This window comes from Haliotis rufescens, unplaced genomic scaffold (assembly GCF_023055435.1).
Source record: "Haliotis rufescens isolate VD_foot unplaced genomic scaffold, xgHalRufe1.0.p SCAF_32, whole genome shotgun sequence".
Lineage (NCBI taxonomy): Eukaryota > Metazoa > Mollusca > Gastropoda > Lepetellida > Haliotidae > Haliotis > Haliotis rufescens.
In genome coordinates this window covers 5303969-5320030 of record NW_025964024.1, presented here as the reverse complement: position 1 = coordinate 5320030, position 16062 = coordinate 5303969, and the positions used below count along the sequence as shown (strand labels likewise).

The 16062-nt window shown below is 41.2% G+C and overlaps 1 protein-coding gene across 2 annotated transcripts in view; it reads right to left on the bottom strand.

Annotated features, from left to right (window-relative positions):
- Positions 1-443: 443 nt before the first annotated feature.
- The window catches only part of LOC124147683 (organic cation transporter protein-like), a 28344-nt gene continuing 12725 nt past the window's right edge, over positions 444-16062 (bottom strand). For both annotated transcript variants that reach the window (XM_046518406.2, XM_046518407.2), the window contains exons 2-10: positions 11853-12078; positions 10511-10614; positions 9640-9794; positions 8873-9041; positions 5435-5647; positions 4577-4803; positions 3996-4177; positions 2480-2631; positions 444-1657 (exon numbers count right to left, since the gene is read on the bottom strand). In XM_046518406.2, coding sequence (XP_046374362.2) covers positions 1567-1657; positions 2480-2631; positions 3996-4177; positions 4577-4803; positions 5435-5647; positions 8873-9041; positions 9640-9794; positions 10511-10614; positions 11853-12078 — 1519 coding nt within the window. In that variant the 3' untranslated portion in view covers positions 444-1566. The remainder of the gene's footprint in view (positions 1658-2479; positions 2632-3995; positions 4178-4576; positions 4804-5434; positions 5648-8872; positions 9042-9639; positions 9795-10510; positions 10615-11852; positions 12079-16062) is intronic.

Genomic DNA, 16062 nt, shown 5'->3' with positions numbered 1-16062 from the left:
GTGTATCAGCACCCTGCCTGTACTATTGGGTTTCACCCTGTGTATCAGCACCCTGCCTGTACTATTGGGTTTCACTTAGCGTATCAGCACCCTGCCTGTACCCATGGGTTTCACCGTGTATCAGCACCCTGCCTGTACTATTGGGTTTCACTTAGCGTATCAGCACCCTGCCTGTACCCATGGGTTTCACCGTGTATCAGCACCCTGCTGTGCTCATGGGTTTCACCCTGTGTATCAGCACCCTGCATGTGCTCTGTATATTGTAAATTTGAACATACTTCATCAATGCCAGAGAATAACTGCTCACGATTCACTGTCGAAACAGGTTCCATTGGGCGTGAAAGGCAGGGTTGTATGAATGGATCACTGAAAATCAGGGATGGCGCCGGGTGTCACTGACACTACCTTCAATGGACATTTCTTTAACGATAACACTTGTGTTATTCATTCCAAGAATTTATATTTATTGATAATAACATACTATGAATACAAAATGTTTCATATTTGCCAAGATTGTTAATGTGCCGTAAATACGTATTCTGGTCTTGATATGTTGAAAGAGGTGCCCTGCTGACGCAATGAAGATATGCATTACATTTCAACGAATATGGCACTGCATACTGCATATAATTCTAGAAACTGTCGATACACATTATGTCCTTGCAATTCATACACTCACAGTATCATGCATGGCATGTTCCTGTGTCAAAATTCCAAAGATGCATGTTAATCTATTTATAATATAAACATTGAGAAATATCTGCAGAAACAAAAAATCAAATGTTAGTAAATTTCTATCTACAAAGTACAATTTAATTGCAATCATCCATGTCCTTTTGACCTGCAATATACCATCACATTTCCTTCATGTACGCCCCCGAGTACTCAGTAAGAGGTTGCACTGACGGGATTCAATTAATTACATAAATAATGTCACGGTAGTGTATAAAAATATAAATACATTGTGTTACAGTACAATGGTTTTCACAGTTGACTTATAGGCAATGTCACAACATATAGACTATAGACATTATTACACAAAGTACTTAATTGTCACTTCATCGAACGTTCTGGTCAGTTAGTTGTCCCCATGTAAAAAACAATAGGCGTCAGGTTGGATTACTGATCTAAATCTCATTCAAAAAATATTCACAGAAATATATGTTATTAGTTCGTTTTCAAAATTGAGTGTCTCAGCAGCGGGTGTTCGGGATTGTACGCGCATATGACGTCATAATGTTTCTATGTGACGTCGCTTGCTTGTCACGTCACAAATGTTTGTGAGCAGACGCACTGATACTAAATCGGAACAGCCCATGCTGATGCTACTCCTCCAGGGTAGTTATCCCGCTAAACCCGTGAAACTGACGAGTATGAGAACATATCTTTACACTCGATAGCTAGCCAAAAGCATTGCATGCATGTGAAACAATACAACCATTGTAAACATGGATAAATATGCAAATAGAATTAGTTTGTCACGTGTAAGTCCATGAAAACATAACACACAATTGAAAAGAATATATGATACAAGCAATCGTTTTGTCTTGTTGCAATCTGTTATCTTCAGATCTTGTTGAAGGCTGGGTTGTCATACTCCATTTTGGAGGGAGACTTTTCGACTGTGTGATCAAGTTCATAGGATTTGTTACCGCTCCTGAAATATTGTAATCGACGTTCATTAATACATAGTTTGACATGTTTATTGAAACTGAGAGAGCTAAATTATCTATCATCAAGTGGGTGAGTGTGGGTGAGTTCGGTTTTACGCCGCTTTTAGCAATATTCCAGCAATATCACGGCGGGGGACACCAGAAATGGGCTTCACACATTGTACCCATGTCGGGAATCGAACCCGGGTCTTCGGCGTGACGAGCTAACGCTTTAACCACTAGGTTACCCGACCGCCCCTATCTATCATCAAGTGATACAACCCTAGGGTCAAAATGAAAAGTGAACCATTATTGAAAATTTATGCTAATGAGTATACGTAACGGGGAAACGTGTTTATACTTTTTCAATATTTGCCTTTAAAAGAACTTCACTGTATATTAATTAATATGTGAAATGGAGTTGCTTATGAGACATATTCTTGGGTAAGACAACTATACATACCACAGACTCTTATTGTACATCTATCTATGTTTAAACTTCAACAGATGTTTCATTGTAAAAATAATATCTTCTTCAAAAGATTATCAAAATATTGTAAAATAGTAATGGCTACATTTAAATACCTATTATAGCTGACATCACTATTATACGTCACATTTCCTGTTAAACCTCAACATGCTACTTTTTGTAGCCTTGGGCGTAATAACGTTCTGTTCTGTTAAACTAATTTAAAGATGACAATTGGGCCATGTGTACGTCCTTCGCGTCACACTATGGTGAGTATGCAAGACTGATTCAACATACATCAAATCATTTTCCTATCTTTCATACCAAAATATAACTTTAAGAGGCATCGGGAACTTACTTTCCGAAAGCTTTGGCATCCTCGATAGTTTCCGGCAGTTTTCGATTCAGTGTTTCGGGTAGCCACAGTGAGAGTATCCCCGCCGCCACTGTCACAGCACCAAACACCAGAAGGGGGAGTGCGTTACCGAAGTCACCACCAACAAGAGTGCCCTGTAAATAAAAGCGACATACCCATTCCATCTCGACAAAACAAATTGTATTCCATAAACACAACGAATGACGTTTGGTGGACATGTAAAATAAAAGGATGTATTTTCATCTCACTATGATACCATGTGTAAACAAGTAGTGGACTTTCGAGAGAGAAAAACAGATGATTACAAAAAATATAAAGAGGTATCGTGTGATGGTGAAAAAAGAAATGACACATGACAATCAACAGAACATGTTGGTGGTCAGGAAATGAACGTTTCAGATGACTTAATCAACAATGGGTCATGCCCCCACGATTCGTCAAACATTCCTTTATACGGTTCGAATCAATTCGGCATGGTTCGAATCAATCTCCCAATGACAACTTCTGGGGGTCTTGTCCACCCCTCTTGTAGCTCCTGGCCTAGTTCGACTAACGTCGTGGGTGGCATTGGACCCCATTGAGCAAAGGCCAGGCTGGCCATTGCAATCTAGTGATGTTTTGCTGCTGAAGGTTGTCAGTTACGATACGTGCACGATGAGCACAAGCGTTATCGTCTTCAAAGACAAAACGTGGACCAGCATTGTACGGAAGCGGCACAACTATTGACTGTTGTCTCATTAGTGCTGTCTGCTGACCTTTCCGTGGAAATATGCAGTGGCGTTCTGGCAGTCATATTGATCTCGCCCTGTATCATTACAGACCCATCCGCAAATCTGTCATGTTGCCTTACGTCGACGTTCGCATGAGGTTTCTTAGGAGCTCCACAGACACTCTTCCGGTATCCAGGAAGTCGTGAATCTCTGACTCATCGCGACACATTACACATGCCACGAGACTGGCACTTCCAGTTCCACGCACTGAACACCATCAACGTCTGGATAGGAGGTGTTGATTGGTTAACCGTGGTACATGACGTGGTCAGCGTTTACACTTTCCAAAGTCTGCAAATCGCAGACTGGGACACATGGAACATGTTGGCTACCTCTCGCTGAGTTCTACCAGTTTGAAGAATACCAATAGCCACTATGCGTTCATTGCATTGTAGACGACGCATTCCCAATCTGATCACAAATACTGCTTTCAAGGAGTAGAGAGCTAATGTGTTACTGTGGAAATGAAAATCAGCAATAATCATTTTTGGCGCAGGAAAATATGCCTACATTACACCGACGTTTCAAAACAATAATGACCAGATACGTGCATGGAGGAACTGCACGGTCCAGTGCAATGTTTCGGTTGTATTGGGGCGCTACATTTTGGTTCCGAAACTTACTATCTCTGGCAGGTATTTTTCAAACCTGATCATTCAGTCATAACATTTACATATTTGTGATCCCCTGCTTCTGTTTTTACATTACCATCGTATTACTAGACTCACCAGATCAGCAACGTAAGGGGACAGGATTCCTCCAATACGGGCCGAGAAGGAGCTACCACCCATGCCGGAGTTTCTCACAACAGTAGGGAACAGTTCCGCAGCAAATATGTAAATTATGGCGAAAGCAGCAGATGCCCCAAATTTACCAATCATTGACAGAGTAATTGTTACCCATTCCAGCTCTGTAAGGAAAATATACTGATGTACCATGACATATGAATTTGCAATTGTGAAAATTTGCTTTAACACCGCTTTGAACAGTATTTCAGTCATATCACGGCGTGTCAGCTTGTGGGAACAAAGCCCGAACTAATGCAGTTTAGGACGATTACCACTTTGGTGAAACCCACGAGCACGGTTATGGTGCTGACAAACCTAGAAACATAATCGGGGCGAACCGGGATTCGAACCCCGGGTATCTGGAGCGCACAAGGTACGCTACTCTGCAAGTCGAATTGCCTTAGACGATCGGCCAACCCCTGTCCCCTGTCTATAATGTCTTCAAATCTATATACAAGCAATGAATTTCTCACGACCCGGCACTAACATTTCTGAACAAACCTGTGTTCGCAACAACTCACCTGGGCCCCCATACAAAACGGGGAAGATGGTGGCAATACACGCAATCCCTCCTGTCAACATGCTGCCACAGTGTAGGAACTTCCGGCCCAGTCGGTCCAACAGAAACAGACACATGACGTAGGCTGCTGTCTCCACGATGTTTGCAATGGTAAAGTTTAGGTAAATGTCACCGCCGAGATTTCCAACGTTAAGACCAAGACCGTAGAAAACCATGCTGGCAACAAGCCTAGTGCGGAATTTGAAAAGTGTTCAACATCAGAAGCACACCAAAATAATAATAAATAAAACATATCTGAGAGTTAGATTATTGGATTATGTACACAAAATGCTAAGCACAGGTATTATTTTCTTGATCTCTGAAATTAAAAATATGGTTTACTGTTCATTTTGGATGTTTTATATCATAGTGTGCTGTGGTGCCCAAAACTGTTTTGCCCCTCCCTTGAAGATCCAGGTAGAATAGGTCTTCAGCAAGCCATGCTTGCCGTCAAAGGCGACTATGCTTGTTGTAAGGGTCGACTAACGGGATCGGGTGGTTAGGCTCGCTGACTTGGTTAAAGAATGGCATCGATCCCAATTGCGTGGATCGATGCTGATGTCAATCACTGGATTCTCTGGTCCAGACGTGATTATTACGAATGCGGCGTAAAGCAACAAACCAACCAACCAACCAACCCTACGGAGAAAATAATTGACTGATGAAATATTCTGTTTCAAAAAACACTCGGTCGGCCTTTCGATGTTCATCACGAGTTCGTCTGTTTACTTGTTGCCAGTTTAATACAGTACCCACCAAACTAAAATGTAAATATCAAAGTAGATATATGCCTGATGTTGACTATGACAGTTCTACTGACCAGTTAAAGAAGATGATGAGTGTCCTGACGAGGAGGACTGGGGATGTGAACATCTCTGTGATCTTGGCCTGGGGACCGTCATCCAGAGTGTCCTTGTCAAACAGCTTCGGTGGAAGCGTCACGCCGTTCACTTCTGCCGCCTTCCTCAGGATTGCTTCTGCTTCCTCCTCGCGACCACGTGACAGCAGCCATCTTGGCGACTCGGGAACCAGCCTTAGATCAGAAATATTTACAGAGTTAATTATAATATTTAATTGTGTGATATGTATATGTGTGTTTTATCACAAAGGGCATACCGCAAATGACCCATGCAGTGCGAACAAAGAACCTAAAGAAAAGTACAGCGGGGTCAAAAGCATACAAATTGAACAAGAAAACAGCCTTATCAAATATCACCATCCACGGGGCACATTAACATTTTGTTTGTTCATTTAGTAGTGAACATAAACTATGAAAAAGAGTTCAAAAAGGCTTAAAGCCCCACCCTGACTATAGATAGCCCGCAAGGTGGCGATGTTTCAGTTTCGAACAGTGACTAATTGAGTGTCGGGTGAAGCTTTTTAAAAACCATAGTAAACGAGATCACCATTGACCGTTAAACTTCGTATCAACTTGCATCAATGCATCAATCACAGTGGGGGGAGCTTATTTATGGTTGCGTTATAAAAAGCAAAGCACATGGTCAAGTGTACATGTGACACACGTAATGCATTTGTGGTCAAAGTGTATTGTGTTGTATATATTTACGGCAGAACAGCAGCAGAACATCAGTTTCGGTTAAAATGTAACAGTAACGATACATAAATACAAAATTGACGACAAGATTCTTTCAGTTCAATCCAAAATTTATAGATATTTGTTGGTTTCTGGTCATTTGCATTCAACAGTTAGATCTATACCACACAATAATCAGATTAATTTTGAAAAAACTTAAATTATTACACATATTTTTAACTAGTGTTTAGGAAGAAGCCTTATTTGAAGAACCAGAACTCTCGCCAATATTTCTTTGCTTGACTACAATATATGAATATGTCACATGTATTAACATAACAGTGCACACAAGCAACTGATAAATAAGTAAATATACCAGACGTTTTGACCTACATTAGGCGTAAAACTCCAATACACATCTTTCAAGACAACTTTAATTATAGATTTCCTTTTCTTTCACGGAATTTTCACACACAAAACTGAGTTTGATCTTTAGATCCACATTTGTCCCATGTGTTTTTTGTTCGGGGGATTTGGATACACTTCGCGTTTTGAAATACAATCTGGGATCCCTTTCTCGTTTTGTCCACACCAATCCTTTATCTGCTGCAACGTTTAATATCCGTTTCTTCACGTTCGTGTATCTACGATCTCTCCAAACACTTCGTCTATTTAGCTCAGTCCAGAAGTTTTGGCACTACTGTTTTCGAATCGACGAATTTCTGCAACATGGTGGCCACACCATTCCCCAACTGCGATTGTCTGTGCTGTGTCACGCATGGTCGACAAAAGAAGTGTGAACATACATATTCGGCTTCATCTGGTTCCACAATGAAATCTCGCTGTGACACTGATTCACTAATCCCAAGAATCGGCACTGAATATGTCAAAGTTTCAGATGCATTTGCAAGGGCGGGAAGAGAGGCGCTTTCTTGTCGATTCGAGTTGACGGGCGGAATGATGTCATTAACTGGACCTATCTAAACGATGAAGTCTCCAATGTCATAATCGAAATGACTAAATACTCCTTGATCATCTCGAATAAATATCCGTCAAATTAAGCGTCACACGAAAATGATTTGTTGCTCATGAATGAAATTGCAACGTTCTTGACAGCTGAAAGCAGCAATCCAACTCGGATGTACTCATGGGTTGCTAGGAGATCGCGTTGTCAGAAAGAGGGAAAACGAACAATTTAGAAAGTAAAAAAAATAAAAGAAATCCGCAGTGCAATCCAAAAGTACCATGTACAGGATGTTTTTTTAATAACAGTATTCACGAAAACATTTCTTTTCTAAAAATGCAAATTAATTTATTAATTCATCCCAAGGTCGTAACCTTGATCACGTGGCGAGTAATTGGAAGGAAACTTGTGATGACGCTGTGTGTATTACATTGTTGAAATCAATTGACCAGGAAGTTTGTCGGAGCATTGACATTATGACAGATGCTCGCCATGAATGGAGACAAAAATGCATCTGAGAGAACATTGTTGCTTTGAGCTTCGAGACCAATATGTGTCCATGCCGAAGTAGTTTAGTAGAGAGGATGATCTGTGCAGCCAGCGACCTGAATAATCTTGATGAAAATAATGTTGAAATCCATGTTCACGTACAATTGGAGTTATCAAAATTAATTATCTGAACATATTTTCGAAGTATGTGAGTCCGTATTTTATCTGAGTTCACCATCTCCATTCCGAAGTGAAATAATATAGTTTCTCTGACTCAATAAGTCCTGCCGCTGTGGAAAATTGTGAAGAAATCTAATAAAAGACATACTTGTAGATCGAGATCTACCATTGCACCGTCATAAAAGAACAGGTCAACTTTATCTTTCTTCAGTTGTTTATTAATAATTCGTTTCCGAAGCAAAGCGGCTCGATCAACATCAAAAATTATTTTTTAGACTAAATTCTAATACCAATTGTTTTCAACTTATTTTAAAATGTCATAAAATAACTTAATCAATTATTGAAAGGCATTTTTTGGTATAAATTATATATTTTATTTCGTCCGCCAGCTCTCTAGTTAGTTTAGTGATAAACACATTTAAAAAATATGGCTAGCCTTATACAAACGACACTTGGCATGCAAATCAACAGGGAATCTGGGTCACTGCCACGGGACTCACAAAGTTTCAAGGATCGAGTGACTTCGGCATCAGGAGCTTTCGGACAAGTGCGACTCTGCCAAAACACATTGCTACTGGGAAATGAAAACATGTGACGGAAACGACAAAAATACTACTGATCACTTGAAAATATTTTTGACCATTACCAGGGTTTTCACGATCGATTTAACCACTAGGCTACCCGACCGCCCCAACGAACAGATTAAATGTAACAGTACCGAAACAGCCTAAGCACTGCAGGGACACAATTTGTGTTGGAATTAAATCTGTTCCGTCAGAATGCCCTCCACTGTCGTGGTTAGCGCGCTAGTTAGCAATATCACAGCTGTTGACGGCGGCCTGGAAACTATCAATTCTTGACCAGGAAAACAGCTGCAACGCAACGTAATACGATGACATACAATCAGAAAAAAGGAGTGACAAAAGTCCATTTTAGTCTGTTCCTAAGCCTGAGTTTGATGTTACTGGCGGCCAATTACATCCTGGAATCCTCAAGGGCCCTCGATTTTAGACAGAATACTATTCACCGTCACGAGCCTGATCCGGCACAGAATTATAGAGATGATGTTGACATTAAAATGGTGCACCTACCAGTATAAGCCAATCAATAGCACAGCTGGGACGGAGATAGCGAGTTGGAGATGATGCCAGTCACGGATGAAGTAGGCCAGACCGCCCACAATGAATAGACCCAAGCACCAGAAGAACTCGATGATCATACCAGCAAAGGTTCGTTTGGAGGGACCAACGAGCTCCATCACTGTGAAAAATACATAGATTTGATCAGACATATGGATTAAATCAACGCATACTTTCATTAACTGTGATGTTTTTCAACATAATTTTTTTTCAAGAAACAGAGTACTATTTCTTGGTTAAACTTGTATCAAGCAATCCTGGGTTTTCTCTTGCTGGATCTATTAGAAAGTATCAAGAAATTTTATCTAATTGAACGGAAATAATACGGCAATATAATTTTGGTCCGTACTCTAAGTTATATTTCTATATATTCGACTATATTGGCAACACTTATTGTCAACCCTCAGGAAATTGTTATTGTGGGTATCCCATTGTTGGTGTTGTGCAATATCTGCTATGTAGTTGACATGATTTCAGGTGAACAATTGATTTGCCTTTGCGTGTGTTTGTGACGTGTGTCACCGGTGGGGCACGATACGCTCACCTTTTCGCGAACACCTGGTATCATCGCTTTATGCAGAGATTTCTATTGGATATGGAAAGGCTCTTGTCGCTTTATTTAATTAGTATCCTTATAATTTGAACTTCGGAAAAAGACCAATTATTTGTATTCAAACTTTGTAAACTCGTGTCTTATGTCTACAATTGAGCTTACTTACCGATTACAAAAGATGATACGAAGAGGCCGATATTAGAAGCACCATTAAAGAATCTGAGAATGACGAAAGCCACGAAGTTCGGCGCAAACGCTGTTCCAACTCCTGTGCCAACGTGTAGCAGGATGGATAACATCAGAGTTGGTTTCCGCCCAATCCTAGCATGAAAAGTGTGTCGTCAGATATACATTTCTCAAATCAAAAATTGTCATGAAACATATCTCTAATTATTAAAATAAGGATTTTTTATGTCAGTTTAGTCAAATGATGAAGTGAAATGTGGTTAAACGTCGCGTTCAAGATGGTTGCACTTACATCGCGACGTGCATTCACGTGCATGTGTTGCTGCTTGTACTATACTGCCGGGCAAAAGAAAGTATACACCCGTGTTAAAGCTTTTCGGCGACTGTTTTCAGCCTAGTAACGTCTTAATAACGTATACATTTGTCTGTGTCATCCAATGTTCAAGAGTCTCTTTAGCCCGACAGTTTAGTCTGAACTAATGCCGGTTTTATGGTGCTAGCCCGCTGAGATACCATGCCGCGGTTTCACGTGGATAGCCAACTCAGACTAAGTATACTGTCTGCGAGCCGACCAGTACTTGTTTCAGCGCCTTAATGCCGAGCGCCAGGCAGGGTAACAAGAAGCACCATCTTTTAACGTCTTTTGGTATCACGCGGTCGGGGATAGAACCCCCGATTTTTCGCTCTCCAGGAAGACGCTCTCGCCACTAGACAACCGAGACGGTTTTTAATCAAGAGGAACAAAGATCACTCCAAGTCACAAAGGATGTGCCAATATGTGATCATTATACATTTTGCTTTTCAAAACACGAAACATGGAAATACCTTCCGTATTTGAAGGTTTTACCTACACGTCGGAGACAATGCCCAGAACAAGAGATCCACACAGAAGTCCCGCCATCAGAATGCTGTTGGCAAGAGACCTCAGGCCCTTATCGTTGCACACCATGTTCAGCTGAAAATACAACAGCATTGAATTCAGTTTACCTTATGATGTTACCAAAGAGGTATTACTGAATGATTTTGTTCATCAAGAAACTATATTAAATTATCCCAACCATCCAGTTTTCTGTCAGAATACATATTGCCTCATTAAAGACATTGATTGTAACATATACAATACTGTTATTGTAAATGGTGAAGGAATACGTGTAATACGAACATTCTTTTCTGAATGTTAATGGACAGTTTTTGTTGTCACTTATTGTAGACCCGATTTTTTTCATCAGGGGTACATGCAAATATGTAGGATATTCTCTGATGTCAACAACCTTTACGTAGTAGATATGAGAAGAATCAACGGCGGTGGTGGGGTCCAGTTCCGACGAAGTCCGAAGTCAGCTTCAAGATGTCATGTGTTTGTTACCTTGTTTGGGTTTCTTTTCGAATAAATAAACAAAGTCGACAAAACCCTTCCCATATTCATTAGAAATCTCTGCCAAAAGCGATTGTACGATTCCGACTGTATAATGAGCATGTGTTTGACTGAATTTAGAATTAATGTCATTTGTAAATAAATCCTGAAGCTAAATAGATATTTGCTTGTGTAGCCCAATCACAAAATACATATCATCTGACAGATCCATTAGGGGAAAAAGTCAAATAGTCGGGGGAAATTATATGAATGAAATACATGCTCTTGTGCTTAATTGCATCATTCATGGTCCTATATGATTAATTACACCGATTATACCCTTTGAGGCTTATTAACATGAATAATGCTTAATTATTTTGCCAATTTCCTTCCACTAATTTACCCTACAGAACTAGAAATAAGACACACGTGAAACCGCCTCATCTGTTTCATATTAAAAGGCGTCAATCGGGTCTTGCTCAGAAGTTGTTTGGTCAAGGTTACAACATTCAAGACTGAAGGAATAGACGTGTGGGTGATATTTCCAGTGATCAAAATGGTTTCCCATGCAATTCTCTATTTTGACTTGTGCCACATGTCCCCGTGTTTCTTCCAGGTGATCACTTGACTTGCCTTTGTATGTGTTTGTAATTAGTGCTACCAGTGGTGCAGGATATGCTCACCATTTCGAGAACATCTGGTATCATCATTATTTGATACTGATTCCTTAACACACGCTTGTGGTATAGTCGGAATGTACAATGCACATGCTTTTGGAGAGTTTTAATGATTACGTGAAGGGTTTTGTCGCTTATATTTATATGACTTCGCTGACCTACCTCTGTAATAACAGTGTTCTTGAAGACGGAGTTGTCGTACACCCAGGCGCTGCATTCCTGGGTTGTTCTGTTCTGACCCGCCGGAACATCGTCCTTGTAGATGAGACAGGAGTCCCTGACGCTGACGCCTTTCTCCGTCTTCCAGGGTATGGTGGCGTTAAGAAGGATCTCATGGTCAAGTCCTTGTACAGCATATGTGTCGTTGCTGACACCAGGGAGGGCACATCTGCAACAATGTGGGGTTAATAAGTTGACTACTGACAAATGTTCAATCAAAATAAAAAGTAGTTTTACACACGAAAGTTCATCACACGTTCGGAACACGCTAACACAAGGACCTGAACTGCAAGCCTGGCATAGATGCGTCCACGTTTCATGTTGACAGCAAAGACGACCGTTACCGCGTTTTTCAACCTCGGATTGAACGTTAGGCTGAGGAGTGTGTTGTTCAACGTTCTGCATTAGGTGGTGGGCCCATAATGGTATAGGGAGGCATCCCCGCACATCACAATCAGACCCATGAACGTCACATCACTTTACAACAAGACCATACACGACCTCATGTTGCACGTGTGGTCACAGACTTCATTGGACAACAGAACATCCCCACACTCCCGTGGCTGCTGTTTTGCCAGGTATATCGACTATCGACATGTGCGTGATGAAATGAAAGGTCATTTACGTCGACTTTCAAACCAACAAGTGACGTTGGTCCAGCTGTGACAGGCCTTGGTGCAGATCTGGAATGACATCAAACAAACCTCCAAGAACTATCTTGGGTCTTCAAGGGGGCGCCGTCGTCACCATTGTGCCACTACTTATGGGGGCCTTTTTACTGACCTCTACTTAATCTACTTTCCATAACTTCTTAGATATGGGACCGCCTCCGTGGTCTAGTGGTAGAGAGTCCGCCCGGAGAGCGGAAGGTCCGGGGTTCGATCCCCGGCTGCATCATACCAAAAGACGTTAAAAGATGATACTTGTTGTTACTCTGTCTGGCGCTCGGCATTAAGGGGCTGAAACAAGGACTGGTCGGCTCGGAGTCAGTATACTGTGTCTGAGTGGGGTATTCATGTTAAACTGCGGCATGGTATCTCATTGGTCTACCACTATAAAATCTGCATCAGTCCGGACTAGTACAAGCAGCCACACACACGTGCAAGCACGTCGCTACATAAGTGCAATAATCTTAAACGCGACGTTTATCCCGATTTCACCTCACCTCCCCTTTTAGATATGGACGAATACATGAATATACAATATAGAACAGCATGGGAATCAGAAACTGTCACACTATGTCACGACACTGAATGCAAACACTGTCAAAATATTGTATCTAAACTCACAGATTTCGACTGTCACTGTTTGTTGAATACAGTCAAGTATGTATCGTCTTTAATGTTATGTGACCTTCGCTATCTGAGTAACCGTCGCTAACATGTACGTAATCTTGATTTACCTTTCACATCTCCTCCCATGTGAACGAATATATGGATAAACGAAATAGGACGTCACGTGAATTAGATACTATGCACACACAGACATAACAAAACCTCTTTGAGACAAGCCTATATTTACCTTCCATATCTTCTCACATATGGAAGAATACATGGACATCAACCATGTATAAATTTAAATACATCCAGCCTTAAGTACAATAGAAACATTGTACACACGGTCATACCCGACTAGGTCACAATACCTGGATGTGTGTTTGTGAAACAAGCTTCGCTGTCAATATTGTCCCTGTACACACATTTATTTAAACCCTGAGGTCGCATGCACTGTTTATATTCTTTTAGTATCGGTATGAATACAGCTAGACTTTTATCGTCCTTTATGTTGTCAGGTGAACATTGCCGCAGGCTACTCGCTCTAACAGACACTTTAACAATACTTGTGCAATATACATTTACACAATGCATCTGTACGGTCTATCTTCAAGTTAACATACACAAAGCGATGGATATTTTTTTAAAGAAGCCATTTCTATTAACGATTCGAAATTCTCATCCTGATGTTTTTAGATATGCTTTGAAATTGAATGTTTAAGACTTCAAGTCAGTTTGGAGTTCGCAGCCAGTAAATAGAGTGAAATAGTTGTAAACATGACGCTTGAATAGAAACCTCGAACCAGTATGTGTGTGAATTAGAATTTTATCCTTCTTGGCGCCGATTTGTCGAAAAGAAATGTGGTCACAGAGAAGCGAACATAAGATCCAAGTTGGGGTCGTGAATTGTCACGTGGAGCCGTTATTGTCCATTACAATACATTAGCTGTGCGTTAAAGTGAGTGTGACACGTCACAAGGCGGTAAGTTGGCAGTGAGCAAAACTTTCGATTGAAATTTAGAGAAGCATTATGAAGGGACTACACTGTATGTTAATGTTATTTAGAATACACAGCGGATAGCGTTTTCCTAAATGAATAATATTTCAATAATAACTTGGCAATATCTCAATACAATATTCGATCCATAACCACCACCAGAATAAATAGTGGTCGACCCACTAACAGTAAACTGAGGTGCAAAAGAAACTATCCCTTGCAGATATTACATCCCAAAAAGGAACTGTACTGGCGCTTAGTAAGCGCTCAAAGTGAGTGAGTGAGTGAGTTGGGTTGGATTTTACACCGCTTTTAACAGTATTCCAGTTATATCACGGCGTGGCAGCTTAATGTGGGAGGAAAGCCCGAAGTGATGCAGGTCTCAGACGTTTACCACTTCGGTGAAACCCACGAGCACGGGTATGGTGCTGACAAACCTAGAATCATAATCGGGGCGAACCGGGATTCGAACCCACAATCCTAGGTTTCTGGTGTGCCCAAGGGACGCAACTCTGCACAGCGAATCGCGGCGCCTTAGGCGACTGGGCCACCCGTGCCCCCAAATAAATAAATGATTCTGGGAATGATAACTATGGCCGGTAGAAGCAACGATACACGACGTAGGGGTATGATGGCCTATTTAAATTTGAAACTTTCAATTTTTAAAAATTTCAATGACATAACATAATTCGGTATAATCTGGTTCACCACAAGACCTATCTATTTGCCAAGTTCGGTTAAGATATCTCTCATGTTTTTTTAGTTCTGCTCCGGAAACGAAACGTGACGGACGGAAAGACGACAGGACGGACAGCACCAATTTTTATATCCTCCTTCCACTTCGTGGCGGGGGATAATAATGAACATCGCACAATCATTTTACTGAACAACAAATGTAACATCCTCAGGAGCCATCCTCAGCTGTTTGACTTATCATATACATTTTACTCCTCTATAGTCATCGCATCCTTCATAGCTTTGTTCCATCCATAATGGTATGTTCTACAGTGTGTCATTGTGCGGTTGCCAATTAAAATAATGCATTATTCATTGCAACTGTGATGTGTAAGCAGTTCTGGGACCGAAGCATCAACTAGTCCTTGTGGACACGGCCTAAATGTACGACAACAGCCAACTCGCGGGCATCTTGACGCACATCACTGGTGATTTTATAAAACTAAAGGGCGATGGAATGATCCGTGTGTCATTGGCGCACATAGATCCGTGCTCCACACATTACTATGGGATGTATTCTGTGGGCGTCAAGGTGCATTTATTGTACCACGCCTATTAAGTAGGTCTGCATGGTTTCTCCGTGCAAGACTTTCACTGAAATGCTCTTGAAAACGAATTACTTGAGCGATGATGTGTGTTATTATTGGACGACACAGTCAGCAATGTATTAACTATTTCACGACGGTTTGTAAATCCAAGATCATAAATAAATAAATAAATGAGTGAGTGAGTTGGGTTTTACGCTGCTTTTAACAGTATTCCAGTTATATCACGGCGTGTCAGCTTAATGTGGGAGGAAAGCCCGAAGTGATGCAGGTCTCAGACGTTTATCACTTCGGTGAAACCCACGAGCACGGGTATGGTGCTGACAAACCTAAAAACATAATCGGGGCGAACCGGGTTTCGAACCCACAATCCTAGGTTTCTGGCGTGCCCAAGGGACGCAACTCTGCACAGCGAATCGCGGCGCCTTAGACGACTGGCCACCCGTGCCTTCAAATAAATAAATGATTCTGGAAATGATACCTGCCGGTAGAAGCAACGATACACGACGTAGGGTTATGAATGCCTACAACCAGCCAGGTCATACATTTAAACCACCCTATTCTCATTCGACCGATTCTCCCATGCTGCAGGAGACTTGACC